Source organism: Cyprinus carpio, chromosome A17, assembly GCF_018340385.1.
Source record: "Cyprinus carpio isolate SPL01 chromosome A17, ASM1834038v1, whole genome shotgun sequence".
NCBI lineage: Eukaryota > Metazoa > Chordata > Actinopteri > Cypriniformes > Cyprinidae > Cyprinus > Cyprinus carpio.
The window spans coordinates 20,773,904-20,793,570 of NC_056588.1; the positions used below are offsets into that span (position 1 = coordinate 20,773,904).

Below are 19,667 nucleotides of genomic sequence, written 5' to 3' on the forward strand. Positions count from 1 at the left end.
GGACAAGAGCACTAATATTGTTGCTGTAAAAGTCTAACTGTTAGAGGATTTTATTTAGACCTTTATTGTGACAGTTTAGACTTTAATTTTCTATTATGCACAACATGTAGGAGGGGCTCAAGGAACAAAAAACAACATTTGAAACTAACTACTTTTTAACTAGCCATATAAATGTCATTAGTAGTAACATTTTTTTGGTCCTTTACCCTCAGCCTTCATTTAATATGTGATAGAACACCTTCTTGATAAGAAATTTGGGAGAGACACTCTAGTGCAGCTCACAAAAAGAGTGGGTTTTTTGGAGGGAAAAAAAAAACTGCAAAAGTGCATGTCTTTGTATAGGAAATTTGCCTCTCCAGAAGGAAGCAGCAAAGATTGCCCAGCTAGCCACTTTTTACAGTCCATTCCCACTATTCTACCTCTTTCCATTATTATGGCAAATTTAAACACTTCCAAACATGCAACTGTCATGCCCAGTAAATGAAAATAAATAACCTTTGTTTTTAAAAAAAAAGGATTATTATTTTGACAATGTCTATATTTTCCCTCTTGGAGACAGTGTAATATCACCTAAACCAATCATTACCTTCACCTGATGCGGACTGTTTCTCCAAACACAGTGTGGAAGCACTGCCATACGCTTGAATTGTGTTAGCATATGGTCATTGTGTTTATTTTTTCATAGCCACTAAGATCCATGTTTAGTTTAAAACATGAATTAGTTTTGAGCTAAGCCCTCATGGCAGCAAAAACACCTAGTATCTAGTTCCATTTATGTGGAACTGGGTGGAAGCCTCCTGCCATGGACGATTGAAGGTATGTCCCACGGGGCAGTCCTTCACCTGCTTCCCGCCACACCTAGCATTGAGGTTAGCCTAATTCCAATTAGATGAGTCAGAGTTAAGCAGAGCTAAGGACCAGCCCAATGAACCCAGATTTGTAACGTTGTGGGATGTAAAGGCATATTATGGGAGTTCCATGCCAATTTTTGCATCATCTGGTTTCGGCCTTTGACAACATTTCGCAGGTGACCAAGTAATTAAGATGACTGATTTGCATTTGACGAGGTCTTTTACTGGCTCAGTGGCTCCTGGACATTAGTAAACATTAAATCAAAAATGACACCCTATTTCTTTTCTTAATATGTATTTCTGTTTAGTTAGCATAAATTCACCAATGGTTTTTATTCCATCCAGAGGAAGGAAAAAAAGTATGAATTTGGGTTTCCATCCACAGTTTTATTTTTATTTTTGTGGGATAACATGCTGATTTACAAGACCAAGATGAGAATAAAATGTCCGCAAATGCCTATAAATACTGAAAAGGGATAATCAAAAAATATATTCATGAATACAATGCTATATATAATATATAGATATATATATATATATATATATATATATATATCTAGATATATACATATATACATACATACCTGCATATATACCATACCATACAGCCATATATACATAAATACATAGACATATATATGTATATATATGTATGTATGTATGTATATATATGTATGTATGTACGATATATATATATATATACTATAGATATATATAATACTATATGATATATATATACTATATACTGATAGGGATACATATATATATATATATATATAAATCTATATATATATAGACATATATATATATATATATATATATACACATATATATATTATATATTACATATATGATATATACATACATATAGATAGATATATATATATATATATATATCTATATATATACATTACATATATATATATATATCTATTATATACTACATATATGATAGATATATATATATATAGATATTAATATAGATATATATATATATATCTATATATAGATTATATATAGCATTAATACAAGCATTTGTTTCCAAAAGGTTATGTTTTTTCCCCCTGGAAACAAACAAGGATGAACACACTACTTTATTCACAAAATGTTTTAACAATATTTTTCCCCCCTGCTAAATTTCCACTGGGTGGAATCATAGAGTCTGATCCCATTAAACGTGCACTTGTCCACACTACATGTTATTACCTCATTGAATATTCTGTTTCACCGCCAAACAAAAGTCAGAAACTTTTACTTGGTCACGTTAATGTTAAGGGCACCTTGGGGTTGTTTGTGTTGCAAAGGATTGAAAGAATCTATCACATAAAAAGTATAGGATTGGTCGAGGCAAGCATATGCTGAAATGAAGATTTGGAATAAACTTTAGCAAATATTTAAGTGTTCCATTAATCAAAATAAAAACGGACGACTGCCTGAAAGCCCCCGCTGTTGTCCTATAACAGATTAGTTCTTTCCATGAGCTCGGTGTTCAAGCTTCAACTCCAAACCACATTCCTCTCATTTTCTAATATGGGGTTTATTTGACCAGGACACCTTCCTGATGTTGCAAGAAGGTAAATGGAATGAAACATGTCCATTTAAAAGCTCAACCACACAACAGGAAGTTCATCTTGGTACCAAAAAAATAAACCTGATGAAGCTACAACAAACCTACCTAGATATCCCTGTCTTATTCAGGGTGGTCCTGATTTCTGCCGGGCACAGCAGGTATGGTATTCCCTCCCAAGGTTATTTATTTGCACCGTCGTGTGTATTTGTGTTTGCTTGTGGTAGCTTTTTTCCCTTCACCTCCACATCGGAGGAAAAAAGATCAGGTCCTTCTGTTTCTGTGGCCTGGAGCTTGGCACTCTTTCCGAAGCTCTTGCTTTCCCAACACCAGAAGTTTTTGTAATCCCTTTGTTGCCCTTGGCCCATTGCTGGGAAATGCAAATGCTGGAGACTATAATTGTGGGACACTGCACCGAACACAATTCTTCGATTCTGAATACCCTTACATTTTAAGCCAAAGATATATATAAACTTGTTCCCAGAACTTACAGAGCCTAGACATCCAGCTTACATTGCGTCCAGTGTTATGTAATATCGTTTGCTTGCTAAGGCAAGCATCACTTTTACTACTGCAAATGTTTAAAGGTCCTGTATGTAATTTTTTTAGACTGTACAAAAAAGCATATAAAAAATAAAATGTTTGCAGATATTTAGGAAACATGCTAAGTTCACACACTGTTGTTTCTCCAAAAAAACAATACAGCCAGTTATATCTACTTAGAAATGGTGCTTCATGTCGGAATGTATGATTTTTTTTTTGGTCTGTTTGATCCTGCCCACTGCCAGTTGACCCAAATTATTTTAATGCCCCAGGTTTGGCAGGTGGAGGAAAACACAGCGTATTGTACCCCACAGAAGCCAGCAAACAAACTGGGGTCAGAGATCTCGCAGATTCTACCCGAGCTAAAAAGCCTGGGCATACATCTCAACAACTTGCAGTATAAGGCTCGTCACCTTCCATTGTCAATTGTGCTTGTTCCTGTTATGAGTTCTCAATCTGGCAACCCATGTGAGGACTGATTCTGAAAGGACGGGCGGGAGAAACAACTCCCCTCCTATATGGAACGTTGGATTGCAGTTCCTATTTCAACTGCTACAGTAGCTGTCAGCATTACATACTGCACCTTTAAGGTTATCAGAGAGGTGTGCATTATGTTTTTAAATGATCAGACCTAGAGTTCTGAGGTTTCAGAGATTACTGTCATAAAATTTAGACACTTTTGTGTCAATAGGAGGTTAAAAGGAGTTCTTCAAAAATTTACTGGCAGTCATAGCACCTCATCTCAAATGTCTGAGCGGTCTGCAGCCTGGTGGAAAATCTTTTTTAGAGGGTGAAATTTTATTCACAAACAGCTTGCTTAAGGTTAGTTTTAAATATAATCCATGTGTGTCCTAGTCAATCTTTTTTCGTCTTACGTTTCAATTATTTACCCATCACAATTTTTCAGAACCACTGACAACATTCCTAGTCCAAATCTTTTACCAGAGTGTGAGCATTTTGCTATATGTAAAGGAGGAAAAACTAGATGACTGCATTCACACAGGGTTTTCTTCCCGGAATTTTTCATGCGAATTGCTGGAAATTCTTCTGTGTGAATATAAACTAAGGAATGCAAGAATACTACAGAACTCAGACCCTAGTAATAGTACATTGCTGGTAAATGGTGAACATATGTTCTATATATCTTAATGTAACCCGGGGGTTACTACAATACATTTGTCATGTTGTCACTGGTCATGTGACTACTGTACCAACATTTATTAAATAAATATATATATATTTTATTAGGCACAACACAGGTCAGCTCATGAATAATTGGCAGGGGGACGATGGATTACAATAAGGAGAGCTATGCCACAACCGGAGGCCGCCCCTCCGCAGGCAGTGATAAGGTAGTAGAAACCACAGGGTAAAGGCCCACAAATTGTACCTTACAGTCCCTGGCAAAATGGCCAGGTTTGTGGCACCGCCTACAGATAAGCGGCCCATTAACTGGGGAGGGAGAAACAAGCTTTTGTGCCATGCGCACTACTCGAAACTGAGCGAAACTTTGTGCCAGTTGATTCAATTGATTTGCTGGTTGATTCCCTTTAATATCCTCTCCCTTATTTCACCTAACTCTGACCTGTGGGGGCACCACACGGGATATCTTCCCCACTGATGACTCCCCTCGAGCATGTGCACCTCCCGGCGGCAATACTTCCCTGTTCCACCTTTATTGCCTCACTACGCACTTCTAACAGTGTGGAATTTTGGTTCACGGCGGACTAACTGTTTGAGCTCACTTCCGGAGGGCCTTATCTGCCACATGTTCGGACAAACTGGTCACGCAATCGCAATAAACGTGTGAGCATTTAGCAGACCAGCCCCGGGAAACTGCTGTTTTTAACTTTCTCCATGAGGTGCATTAGAGCAAAGGAGAATCCCCCTCTAAATGGTCAATTAGAAGGAAAGCCTGGTGAGATATGGACAAATGACGAGCCCGAATACAGGCCTGTGCCTACTCAGTCCATTCGTTAAGGCCAATAACTGACTTGCCTTTGAACTTGGGTCATTTACGGACCCCTAGGCACAAACACAAATCTCTTATGTTGTGGCTAGCACCCGCATTGACTTGGATGACGGTCTGTGTAACAGGGACAGCCTCGGGCACTCATCAGGACCTGCTGCACAACAGGAACGGGCAAAGCAAGGGCATGCTCTTGGCGCAGCCTTTCGTTGTCCACCACAAGTTTCTCTAAGTTCCCTAAATTCATCCTCCATTATTAACCCAGCACTTACCACCACAGATGAAAACCACAGAAAAGAATCCAAGGGGAAACTGCTCTCCTCAATCCAGGTTGACGCTGTTGCTTACACTAAAAAAACAAAATTACACTGACGAACAAACAGAAGCCGACAGTCATAAGAAAACAAGGTCTAGATAACCACTTCTCCACCCAATCACCGTGAGACCCTGACGACTAGGCCAAATGTGGCAAAGTGGTAAAGGATTAAAGATTTAGCACGACTACGCCACCCTGGGTCTAGCCCAGGGACATTTATTAAATACATTTTTTTTTTTTTTTTTAGGCAACACAGATCAGCTCACGATTAATTGGCAGGGGACGTAAATATACAAAATAGTTTTTATTTCAGTAAAAAAGGGTTTTATTACATTACCAAAACAGAGGGAGGTAGAAGAGCAGTCGCTGCAAATGCAACAGTTCACATATAACAAACTCAGTTACGCACTTCAAAAAAATACAACAATGGGCAACCTGGGTCGTCAAGGACATCCAAGGATCAAGGTACAAGAACCGAGGCTTGACAGCAGGACAAAAGGGCACAATCGGCCTACACAGCAAACTGTATAAGTATACCCCCTATACACACATACACACAGTATACACGTATATAAGTGAACCCCCTTCACTTATACCTGTGACACACTCACTCACACGCACACAACCACTCCAAACTGCACTTTACGTGAAGAAAACAAAAATAATGACTTTATTCCACAATTCGTCTCCGCATCACCATTTATGAGAACCAACTGCTCAACGAAAGAAGCGTACGCTCTTCTGCGTCAGAAGAACCATGTTCTTTTTAAAGAGATGCATCAGACTTTTTAAAAGAGAGGGTTACTTAAAGAGACCCCAGAATGAAGTGGGAACAGCAGTACATTAACTAGGATTGAAACTGGAAAAGTCTGATGCATCTCTTTAAAAAGAAAAGAGATGCATCAGACTTTTTCAGTTTCAATCCTAGTTAATGTACTGCTGTTCCCACTTCATTCTGGGGTCTCTTTAAGTAACCCTCTCTTTTAAGGGTAAATGTAAGGGTGACATGAAGCAAAGTTGGTTTTTGACAGCGCATTTAGCTGAATAGAGGTAGAGGATTTGGTCAAAACCAGGAATTGAGGTTAAAAATAGGGCTGCGCGGGCTTTGACATACCCAGCGCAATAAACATCTGCATGCAGAGTTTGAACATGCCACTTATCTTCACACGCACATTTTGTACTTTTAAATTATTGGTAGATGTCTAGAGGAAGCAGGATCACATAATTAGATCATGCTAGATCTTGGTTATTCAGTGGTGGTTGATTACTAAAGAAAAAGAATTTTGACTCATCCTTCAGTTTGTAAAAAGGAATGGAAAAACACATTTATGGTCAAACAGCACTTTGTAGCAGTGGAAGCTTAGCAGGTCAGTAGGTCAAAGCATTTAGAAGCAGAAATGAGAAGCTTGTTTTTTTTTTTAAAGAACATATACATGAATTATTTTATAAATGTCAAGTTGTTGAGGTAAAACTACCTTCTGGGTTTATCCATGTAAATCCTGTGGGATGAGTTTGCAGAAACATAATTGACAGATTACAGTATGTCACACCCCTGTGGAATCCTTCTATACGTAGTTTTAGTTTTACTAACAGAGTGATAGTTTATTTAAAACTGTTATTATTTATTCACCCTCTTGTCATTTCAAATCTTTTTTTTTTTTTTTTTGAAGAAAGTCAGTAAGGTCCAAAACACTAATGGACCCTATTGACTTATGTCAAGTCTGGAAGTTTGGAATGAAATGAGGGTAGAGTAAATTACAAAAGAAATGTTATTTTTGTCGTGCTAGACTTTGGTAACTGAACATATGTCACTGATGCTTTAGTTATTAGGATATTGGATTCAACAGTTTGAAATAACAGGTAATGTATATCCTCCCCACAGTTAAAAAAAAACCGTTTTATGTTGTCTCTGCATTTTTCTTTGCCCACATAAGAAACCAGCCCATCTCTTGGCTTTGTCAGCTTTTTCCAAGGGTGCCAGCCATTCAGGGTTAGACACTAGCATGCCAGAGGACGCCATGCAAATTACAAAGTGTTTCCAAGATTTACTCCATCTGAGGTTGCTTGTTTAGCAGACAGAGCAGTCAAGCTGTAAGCTGAAGATCCAGAGTAATTTATCTCAGCTTTACATCTTCTCTGTGCTGGTTCACCATAATTAATGGCATACTACAGAGTGCTGTCTCCCAAACAGGATTGCTAAGGAATCACATCATAAGATCTTTATAACCCAAGAATCACGACCCGTCATGATTCAAATCACACAGATATCGCCTCCATGTAAACTACCAAATGAAATTTGCGAAGACGGTGACATCATTCGCATTCATATTACACGTTCACAAAGTGTTTCTTTACAAAGTGACATTGTCAACTACTGGCCTGACATACTACAGCATTAAGTCATTTTTGTAAATTGTTTTGACAGTGTTGTCTGTACATGAAAAATGCAGAAGGAAACTTTTACGACATCGTTGTCGTGTTAATGTACCCTAAAATAGATAACATTAAGAAGAACAAATTCATAGTCTTGTTTATTGAGGTAAACAGCCCAAAACAGTCTTCTATTCAGCAACAGTTCACAAATGTTGCATATTTATATAGACATCCATATTTAACAAGACATTTTGCTAGTTGAACAGTTCAGAAGAGCCAGCAAGCTATAGATAGTAGAAGTTGTAGCACTCAACCTTTTTACAGACTTAATACAGCTCGTCAACACAAAGTAAATTTAGGTGTTGAATGTGGAGTCATTATCTTCTGAAACACAAACTTTGGCTAGACCAGGGTAAGAACGGCAAACCATTTGACAAACATGTCATACAGTGGTCTAAAGCAACACATGCTACAACTTATTGAACAGTGGAAGAAAAAAAAAAAAAATCACATTTTTGGAATTACTTAACTACATATGACAGTATGTTCGAAAAGATCAATCTGTACAGTAGTAAAAAGTTTTGTTGAAGTTTTTGGGGGAGAAATTTAATTAATTCTTAACGTCCCATTGTTGGCATGGTAACGGCAGGGGACTTCAGCGAAGCATCTTCTGCCTTCCACTGCGAGGTAACCGTTTTGATCTGTGTGTAGAACTGAATGCCCTGTGATGGAAAGAATAGCAAAATACTTCAGACTAAACAATGACTCAAGATTAGTCATCTTTTTAATACCCTCTCAAAATGACAATGACATCACATGAGAAATGGCAGGTGGCTGGCAAACTTAAGCTGGCGGGAGCAATAAACCACATGCTTCAAAACATGTCAGTCACTGTTCTATGACAAACTACAGCTGATGAAAATTTTATACCGAAACAAATTTTACAGCCATACTCCTGAGACGAAACATTCAAATGGTAAACCAAATGGACCATGCCTGTGACCTGATTTTAAACTCTAGCTGGTTCATTTGGGGAAGGCATTACATTTTTTTGCTCCTTGGTAGAATTAAAAGACCAAGTTTTAAAATGTATTAACTTTATTCCTGCCAAGTGTTCTACTTTTCAAAGCATTTAGCAACCTCTGGTTTAATACGGGTTCAATTTAAAGCCTAAATCTACAATGAATCTGAATTCCCTCTGCAATGTTTCAAACAAATTCCTTCCAAATAAGTAATTTGTAAAATTGTTTTTGCTCATTTAAAGTGGTCACTAACTGCTAACAAAATTCATTGTTTACAATTTTAATAGTCCTATAGTCCTCATTTACAATGTCCAAATTATTAACACTTTCCCCGTCACTGACAGAATTTTCCATCATTCATGAGACAATGCTTCCTTGCCATTAAAGGAGAGGCTCTTTTGACATATTGCATGTTCAGATATTCATACAACAAACTATTCTGGGGACCATGAAGATTTTGTGACAAATGCTGATGGTGGCTGGCAACTTTTATTTTTTATTTATTTTTTTTAAATGCTGGCAGGGAAAGAGTTACAAGACTATAGTGTTTTCAGTGTCTAATATAAACCTATTCATCAAAGCAAAAAATTACCCAGTGGCAAATACTTACTTGCTTTCCATAGAAATTGGTGTCACCCCTGAAGGAGGCTCTGGAACCGGTGAATGAAAACATGGGCAGTGGGACTGGGATTGGTACATTGACTCCAATCTATAAAAAAAGCAGTGCATTAACAGGCATCTCAGAGGTCAGCTGCGTTTGGCCTCTTGAGCAGTCATGTTCTCTGCATCTCACATATCTGACACTCTCACACCCTGATGACAGTTAAGACAACCGTGTACCTGTCAGACGCAAATGCATTTTTGTCTGCCGCAGAAAGCTGTATGCTTTCCTCACGTCACTAGACACCATGTGGGAGAGACATCACCGCTTCACGTTAGTCTCCCTGCTCAATGTAAACTTTTTCCAACCTTTCCAGTGTGTATTGAAGAGCATGCCCTCTGCGCTTCAATGTCAATGTAGCAATTAAAGTCCCAAAATAAGAATTGAGTTTGTTATAAGTTTAACAAAACTACAATTTAAAATTTGTGTTAACCTTTACTAAATAGCAAGGCGAATGATCCCAGAAGATTTGGTTTCTTTTTTTCTGAGACGGGTTTCTTCAACTATGTGCCCTATGGACTTTAAAAAAGAAACTCTATTAAAAAAACAAACAAACAAACAAACAAAAAAACACATTTGTGACAATTGTCACATTTTCCTGAAAATAAAGAAAATTCCCTCCAGAGTCTTACTTCCACCACGTTATGTTTAATGTTTAATAGCATTCTGACTAAACTGACATTTCTGAAACAAAACGACAGATTTCTTCTCTTTTCTGTAATCATGCATGCAATTACATTATATTTTTGCATAAACTGACAGTTACAGCTTAACCTGAAATGACGCACAATAATATGATTTTTTTTATCACATTTCAAATTACATTGGGGGAAGACACACCGAAGTGATAGTAATGTTTTTCACACAATAAGTATCAGAATGATACAAGATTATTATATTCTTTAGATCGTAAGATTTAATATTTAAAATTCATATTTTTCTGATGGATATTCATATTTTTAAATAGTGATAAACCTGAAGAAGCAACAGATCTTTCTTTCATAATGTCACACGTGAGTGAAATAAATTACACAAAAAAAAATTAAATAAAAAAAAAAAAGTAGATTGGTTGTTCTATTTATTAGTTGTTTATTGGATGGAGGCAGATCCGAATGCGAGCTTGATTGTATGAAAAGGACAAGGTTTTAATGCGGACGAAGTGATTGGAGAAGTCTAATGATAACATTTTTACATAGTTAAAAAAATTAAACATACATTTAAGTGAATCGTTCACAATATAATCAATTATTATGCATTTAGAATATAGAATTTTCATTTTTATGCCTACTTTAAAGTTTCAAAATTTGGGTATGTGACAACGGTAACACAATAACATCTCTGTTTAAATTTGTTCTAATAAAAATAAAAGCCTGAAATATAAACGTGTCTGCAGTTGAAGAAACTTGCACATCTTTGCTTGGAGAACAAGCTGCTGTTGGGCTTCAGTGGTGTATGGAGAGTGTGAAACAATCAGCTCATTCTATTGAATGTGTTGACGAAGCAGTCGACACACAACTGAAAGCCGCAATCATTTGTTTGTGTACCAGCCGAGAAAAGCAATGCATGCAGAGAATAACTAAACAAAACATTTTTTTTTTTTTGGGGTGGGGTGAGGCTGGAAACTGGCAGAGTTTATTGAAAGGTTTTTTTTTTTAAATGCGGTTGCAAAATTTGAGCCTTCTGGCCGAAGGTGACTCGTGAGGGAGCGGACAGAGGAAAAAAAAAAAAAACAGCCAAAGGAGGTTCTTGTGTGCGGGGCTTCGGAGGCCAGCTCAGCACATGACTCGTGCCGTGTACTCCAGCACGTGAATCGCAGAGCTGCTCGCCACGGGCAAACAAACCGGGTAAAAAGGGGGCCGCTTTTGCATAACCACCAGATCAACAGGTTACGAGGGATTCCTTTTGAGTTTAATTTAAGACTTCGGGCTTTACCAGCTAAATATTTTGGCATAGTGCTGTTTTGATTAAAAAGCACATATTTGCTATGAACTATTTGTAGTGCTCATGTTTTCTGGTCACAGCTGTACATTTTCAAAGCTGTGGCAAACAAGGTAAGCCCAAATGGGGAAAAAAATATTGTTTTTACATACATTTTAAAGGAAGGCTTGTGCTATCATTAGTGTAGTAGTGTATGGGCGCCAAAGAAGCAACACTTGCATCAACACTGGCTTTGGGTCGGGGAGTGGCGCCAAGGGAATTTTACACATTTCATTTACATCACGTTCTAATATTTACTCTAGAGGTGTGTCTAGAACTCTTTACCTTCAATGGTCTTGTCAAGAGCCTACATGACATGTGGAGGTGCCTAATATGACATAAGTGAACATCAACACCGTCTATAAGGAGGGAGTTTTTCACAGTCGTAGACTGACCGAGGTCTCTCAAAGGTCTGACTCTTGCATGTACCCATCTCAAGTCACACAGATACTGTTTCAACACTGTTAGGGGCCATTTTCCATTCCAATGTACTACTTTTCCATTGTTTTTCTATGTACATGTGTTAGATGGATTTGTATAACCTTTGCTCTCACACATGAGAGCTGCGTTTTTAAGATGCTACGTCAAGTTAAACTAATTTCAACTTTTACACGCTGTGTGCATAAGTTAGTCCAGGTATAAAAATTTGATGCATTGGAAATTTGTGTTATAAACCCAGCTCTGTTCATGTATAAAAAGATTGAAAGTGAGAAGAAAAAAAAAAAAACCTCACCTGTCCAACATCAACTTCATGGGTGTATTTACGAGCCGCGGCACCGTTGGTGGTGAAGATGGCAGTACCGTTGCCGTACGGGTTCTTATTGACTATTTTGATGGCATCATCCAAGCTGTCGGCCTCCAGGACCACCAACACAGGTCCAAATATCTCCTCCTTATAGCACTTCATGTCCGGCTGAAATTAAATTAGGACAAACAACAAGTGTAGAACATTACATGGCCTTTGCATGATACTGACATGTTCAAACTTACAGCAATTAAAGAGATTTACTCACTACCATGTTGCAAACTTATGGCTTTTTTTAGTTTATGGAATGCAAAATAAGATTTTACGAAAAACTGTTTTAGTTCAAGTCATTTGGATCCAAAACAACCCCACTGGCTTTCACTGTATGGATTTAAAAAAATGAGATGCATTCTTTAAAGTATCTTCTTTTGTGTTTCACAGAAGTCAGTCAGACAGGTTTGGAACGACATAAGGCTGAGTAAGTGGAATTGTAGGTATCGTAGCTCTCACCGTGACATTGCTAACGATGGTTGGTCCTACGAAGTTCCCGTTTTCGTAACCCTTGACCTTCACATTCCTGCCATCAAGCAGCACCTTGGCACCCTCATCCACACCACTCTGAATAAGGCTGTTCACTCGCTCTTTGGCCTGAGGTGAGATAAGAGGTCCCACATCAGCTCCAGGCTGGTCACCTTACAGAAGAAATAACAGAAAGATAAAGACATGATTAAGAAGCTATGAAGGTTTTAAAAAAACTTACTCAAACCAAAGCAATTACAATCTGACAACATGTTTTAGTCTGAACCGTCAGAATGGAAACTCATTCTGAAATCCTTAATTTTCATCACATGTGGCGCTATGTTACAATTTCTGAAAGAACATGCTATTTATTAAATATGTTAGTAATTCAGAACACAACCTAGATGCACCAATTAGCTGAATTATTACTGTACTGTAGATGAGTTAGGTGGAAGGTTGGCAGAAAATGTAGCGGTTTCTCTTCCAAACAACAGTTTAGTTGGTTAACCAGAAGTTTAGACATCCTAAAATCTGGAGAAATGCTTTCTGTATCATTTGTTTTGTTGATTTTTGCTGAATAGAGGGAACGACTTTCCTTTAATTTACCCCTTTTAACTGGGTTGTAACCAAAAGGATTGGTTCTGACATATGTAAACACACACATATGAACAAACACGCATCCACAAACACACAATTTTAGATACCCTGTGGCAGTATGTCTTTGAGGGCTGTTACAGCGTTTCAGAATAGCAGCTGCGGTTTAGCTTCTCTGAATACAATTACAATTTTCTTCAGCAGATTTGATTTTTTTCAAACATTTGATCGGCCCATACTAATTTCTGGTCCCCTTTATACCACAAAATGTGCTTCTGCTTTGTGGCAAGACCAAGACAAATAGTGCGTCTATCCTCTGGGTGAGCTGAACATGCTTAAAGTTGCTCTGGGAGAGGTGTGGTCATGAAGGCATGGGTGGTCTACGAAAAGGCCAAAGAAGAGGGATAAAAGATATGGCATGAATTTGGAGAAACTCTACATAGAAAGGAACTGTGGAAAAAAAAGATTTTATTCAATGAATGTCATGGAAAAATAGTCTTAAGTGATATTTATGGTATAGGTTTTCCTGGTATAGCATAGTGCATCTTAGTCTTGGTAGCCCCAGAAACGCAAATAAGGGAACCGGTCAATATTGTGTCACTGTGTCCTAACTGGCACAAAAACTAAAAAAGAAAACCCCAAAACAAACACTTCTTATTTTTTACTGAGAGCTAAATATTATATGGGACCCAACAGAACCACAGCCAATTGGCATATTCAATGTTTTGTAAAATCTCATTGGTTTTAAAATTTTGTTGCATGCCTTCCGTCATGACTAACTAAGATTATCGCTCTAACTTTTTTTTTGTATTTTGCTCTATCTAACAAACAGTTGAGCGTGCCAACCTTTGCAAGTGCAGACCTAACCAATATTCGATAACTCATGTGGACATATTTTGGCCTTTATCGTGTTGAACACAGTGCTCCGAGCCCAAACTGGATCAGATTTGTGATACACATAACATGTGCAGTACTGGGGTACTTTAGAATCAGAACTGATAAATATAATAAAGCTTGAGTACCTGCGTTAACACGGAGACCCTTTGCACGCTCAACCAGTTCAGGCAACCAGTTTCGTGCTTCTCCTACGAGGACAGCCGTGGAAAGTGCCATACATCTCTGACCTGCTGCTCCAAAAGCAGCACCAACCAACTGGTTTAGTGTGTTCTCCTTGTTAGCATCAGGCATCACCACACCGTGATTCTTCGCCCCCTGGTGGACAGAAAATTAGATTGTAAGGAAGCCGCTCCACGTTTTCACCAAATGACAAACTCTAACACAATGAGTTAAAATAGGCAAACTAAAAGCGGGGGAAGAAAATGTGATGAACCCCAGTTTACCATCTTGAAAACATTTATAATAGACTGGCATAAGATCCAGCTGCTGTGGGGTTTCAGAAAATGGAGTTTATCTGCAGTGGGAGCAAAGGAGGTGGGATACGCTGTATTAAATACAAGGCATATGAATAATGATAGTGCATATTTTTCCACAGTTTAACTTCAACTGCTGTTCATCATCTTTAAGTCTGTCATGCTAACACTCAAAGCAATAAAGAATGGACAGGGGTAATCTCCAATTTCCTAAATCTTGAGTCTAAAATTGCAGCCTCATTATGGAGGTTAAGAATGAACCAGAATGACACAGATTCATTTGTAACCAAATGCTGCCACCATCTGGCCCGCTGCAGTTGTGCTGAGAAACAGATACTACTGAGCAGTGGTAGGGGGGCTACATAGTTGGGAAAAAGTTGAGTGCAACTGGAAAAGATGCACTGCTGAAAACAGCAGAGTTACTGTCATGCTACTTAAAATGTAGCATCACAGCTTTTAGCTAATTAGTCCCCTCCTATGATTTTTTTAAAGAACATCTTGACCAACCTTTCCTATATAATGAAAGTGCATTAGGCCTATTTAGTTAATGCAGTGCAGTTATTAACTGATGATGGTTTCTGCTTCAGTGAAAGCTCTTCAACTGATAAAGGTGCATTTGCTTAAGCCTGCTATTAATGACATCTGTGAGTAGTATTAAATAGTATATTTGTATATAATAAATGCCACTTCAGAAGTGTTTCTGTGCCACCTTTGCAGTATAAACTTGTTGTTGTTGAAAAGATTTGTTCAGTACCTTTCAGTACCTTTTATGTTGAAAAGTGTGGCCAGGATGTTCTTCAAAACTCACCTTTCGTGTTCCATGGAATTAAGTAAATAATATGAAAACTACTAATTTAAAGAAGTTTAGACATCATAAAGGGATAGATCACCCAAAAATGAAAATTTCCAAACCCAGAGAATGAAAGCTTAAGACCTTTTTGGATATAAGTTCTGGTTACCTGGAGTTTCAATGAAGCGACAGAAACCTCTTGAAGCTTAACCAGAATTTTATGGGTTTGGAACAAAAAATTTCATTTTTATGGTGAACTTTTTGTTGCTCACAACTGAGCAGAATTTCACATGCAATACGGTTTTCTGTGAAATGCATCAACTTCTTCAGAACCAACCATGTTGCTCTGCACTCTTTTGCCATTTTTGGAGCCTCTCTCATAGATATACTCGCCAGCCTGGTTGGAGCCTACGAAACTGATGGCTTTGATGGCAGGATGGTCACAGATGAAGTTCACAGCTATAACAGCACATGGGGAAAAATCATATTGTTATCTGCACACAGAATCTTGAACGTTATGTGGTTAAAATATTTATATCCCTTCTGCTTCCATAATTTTCTATACCATCATGCTGTCCGTGGATTATGTTTAATGTTCCATCCGGAGCTCCGGCGTCCTGCAGAAGTTTGGCCAGCATCATGGCGCAGCCAGGCACTCTCTCCGAGGGCTTCAATAAATAGGTGTTCCCGCACACCATGCCCATTGGGAACATCCACAGTGGAATCATGGCAGGGAAATTGAAGGGGGCAATACCGGCACATACACCAATGGGCATCCGGAATGTGTACGTGTCCATGTCTTTAGTGATAGAGGGGAGGGTCTCGCCCAGCATAAGGGATGTGATACTACAGGTGTGCTCCACCACCTCTGCAAGACCAACAAACAACTGGAGTAAATAATGTGGAGCCAGCTGGTCCAAATAAACTAATCTTTCAGAAGTGAAAATAAAATGAATTTACTTTCACAGCATAGAACAGCGTCTTCTCGACATCACGTTAACCACACGAACAAGCTACAGTGTTTATTTATCGCGAACTTTCGGCTTAACAACTTTGCAGATCGTTTACATTCACATAGCAGCTACATTACACACTGCATGAAAGGCCATATTTTAAATGCCATAATAGGGGCACTTTAAAAAAAGACCAATTGTGAATCCAAAAATAAAGTATTAATTAACTACTACGGTACATTCAGTAATTAACTAACATGGTACTAACTGTCCCTCAGTATTACTACAGAACGGTCTCAAGAGCGAGAGACTCACGCAGTCCTCTGAACACGTCGCCCTCAGCATCAGCCAGGGTTTTTCCCTGCTCCAGGGTTATCAGCTTTGCCAGCTCTTTCTGAAACACAAATCAAATCACATATATAATTAGCAGGGAGTAGGGCAGAACGATTAATCAAAATAAAACCATAATCGCAGTATGGCATAGTGCATTCATCAAAATCGTTGGAATTTAATAAAATAAATATGCTCTGCACTAAGTGGCTTAGTTAGCAGTAAATGCTGCTCGACATGATCTCCATCACTGCATCTGCTCTGAGTTTGGGTTGCACGTGTTATAAGCATTTACAAACCTGAGAAGCTTAAAGAAATATATTGTAATTTTACAGCTGTATTTTAAAAATACTATTATTGTTGTTGCCTTTCTTAAATGCTTGGTTTTATTATTTGACAGTGAAATAGTATTATTACAACTAAAATATTTTTATTTTATTATATTTAAATATAATCATCACAATTACACAGTAATATTTATAATAATCATAATAATAAAAAATAAATAAATGTATTATTTTACAAAACAATAATTTAAAAAATGCATTTCTGATCGAAAAAAAAAAATGTACAAAGCCTAAGAAGCCCTAGCGCTACCATTCAACTATTCACATTACAAATCAATAAAAGGACTGTTGATCAACACTATCAGTAACCGTTTGTATAATTCTATTAAACTGTAATGCAGTTACTGAATACAGGGTTGCCATGAAATCCCAGTGAAAACTGAAGATCTACCACTGTGTTACAGTTAGTATCCATATTTAACAAGCACAAGAAGTGCGTAGAATAGGATCTAGTAAAATGAGACCTAAATTATGCTAATTTCAACCATAAAGTCTGGTGCTGATTGGAAGATGAACCAAAAAAACAAAACAAATGAGTTTAGGATGTGCAGCAGTAACTTACTATATTGTCTTTAATGAGCTGCTGATAGCGAAGGAAGATCTGCTGGCGGGCCAGGATGGACGTTTCGGACCAGGTGTGGTACGCCCTTGAGCACGAGTCCACAGCAGCCAACATCTCCTCGTGTGTGGCCTTTGGCACCCGACCAATGACCTCATTGGTGGCCTGGGGACAGCACATGCATTATATGCATTACATACATGCTAATGGTCTGTAGTCGCAAATCTGCAAAGAACTGATACAGTAGATCATTTGTAAAAAAAAAAAATCTGATTGCTGACAATGGTTATGCTTACTTGCTGTTAACATTAACTAAACATAAAAACACAGCACAAACAATTCACTTACTTATAACAACCAAAACACAAAAATTCGTTCTAAAAATGTACGCCAAAGCAATTTCAAAAATGTCCACCTTTTCTGTACAGAAAACACATAATGCTTTTAAATTACTCTAATATTAACAATATTAACCAGACTTCCTGAAATATAGAAAGCGAATAGAGCAAAGAAACAAACGAGCAATTATTACGGCATCTACTGTGCAGAGCAGATTACAGCAAAGCTCTAGAAACTGGTAAATCTGAATGCTTTCTTAATTGCTCTATTTGCACATTGTTAACTAAATAATCAATAAGCAATCGTTTTTAAAGAACCAACAATATAAGTGAAGCTGTTGTATATACTGAGTGATGGTTTAACTAAGGAAAAGTAATGCAGGAGTTGTGTGTTTTCTAGTCAGGTTCATCAGCACAAATCACATGTGCTTAAACCACATTAATCTAATCGGTTTAACTTGGCCTACAGTATGTGTGGTCAGTTAATGTAATCTTTTAAACTGCTGTGTGTTAGTACAGAATGAACTTACAGGATTGTGAATGTCCAACCATTCTGGACTCTTGGATTCTACAAACTTTCCATCAATGAACAACTTGGTGGTGGACTGAGAAAGGACAGAGAAAATTGTGTAACATGAACGTAAACAGCAAACATAAAATGTAACTCATTAACAATTATAAACAAAAAAAACTTTTTCAAGTGACTGATGAGATGATAGTTTGCATTTTAAGACTAGGATACCTAACTTTTCTCCAGATTTTTAACCTGATTTGCAGTCTGCATGAGTCAAAGTCTGCAAGTGTTTTAAAAGCTGTCGTGTAGTGTATTAAAGTCTTTACAAAGACAACATTAGTGTTATTCCTCTTGTGAGACTGAGCTAAAAGTCTAGAATGAAAGTGATTTATCTGGTCACTGCCAGATCTGAGTCATATAGTCTAGTGCAATGTTGGATATACTGTACAAGCAATATTTATACAAAGATCATTATCTGCTTGATTCTCATAATCACTTAAAAGTGCTTTTAAGAGTACTTTTTTTTTGACATATTAGATCAACATTATATTAACCCACTTATGTTTCTTTCAGATTCAAACAAATAAGCACAACACTTGTTCTCCAAAACCTGATGAACTTACCACAGAGGAGGAGTAGCACATGCGTCCCATCTGAAGAGGAACCTGCAGAACAGGTCACAGGTACAATATTAAATTGGCCAGATAATTTCAATAGATGTCAGTCAGTAGATTAAACCTCATGCAAAACTGCTGTGCACTTACATTTAACTTGGTTCGTAATCAGCATAGAGAGGGAATTAATGGGTTATATAGCTTTGATCAAGGTACATATGAAAAAAAAATCGTTAAATAAAGAGAAACTGCTTTTCTGATTGCATACAGGACTCATTTGTTGCAAAAATGTATTCGTGCATGAAGCTGAATGCTTTCGAAGACTGACAAAACTTGACAAAAACTGTTGCAAAAGGATATAAGAACAAAGGTACTACAGTTGTGGTGATTAGGCTACAACATCTTACATACTATTTTTATAGTGTATTATATAGAGAGTTGCTTTCATGGTGGCTCGTGCAACAAAGTATCTGCTCGTGGTGCTTGTCCGTGAAGTTGATACTTTGACAACATGACGTAACTACGTGCATGACTGTAAAATGCAATGCTTTTGTGTTTCTTACCCTCTTCTTTACAAGGGAACGAATTAATGTCGCTGCCATGATGGAATTCGTAGGTTTATGTTGTATTCGCCCCCTAATGTACGTCCAACCCCCGCAAGAGGAGAGCGCCGAGACCCGCGCCCTGCAGACGACCCTTCTGTGACTTTAAGAAT

General features: G+C 37.7%; 1 protein-coding gene across 1 annotated transcript; it reads right to left on the reverse strand.

Moving 5' to 3' along the window:
* Nucleotides 1-7,759: 7,759 nt before the first annotated feature.
* On the reverse strand, nt 7,760-19,652 carry LOC109089249 (methylmalonate-semialdehyde dehydrogenase [acylating], mitochondrial-like). Its single transcript, XM_042774393.1, has 12 exons — nt 19,516-19,652; nt 18,962-19,003; nt 18,355-18,429; nt 17,490-17,651; nt 16,566-16,644; nt 15,863-16,165; nt 15,635-15,756; nt 14,160-14,349; nt 12,535-12,716; nt 12,013-12,192; nt 9,252-9,350; nt 7,760-8,341 (listed from the first exon to the last, which is right to left on the reverse strand). Exons 1-12 carry the CDS (start codon nt 19,552-19,554, stop codon nt 8,237-8,239), a joined length of 1,578 nt encoding a protein of 525 aa, XP_042630327.1. The 5' UTR covers nt 19,555-19,652; the 3' UTR covers nt 7,760-8,236.
* Between the last annotated feature and the right edge of the window lie 15 nt (nt 19,653-19,667).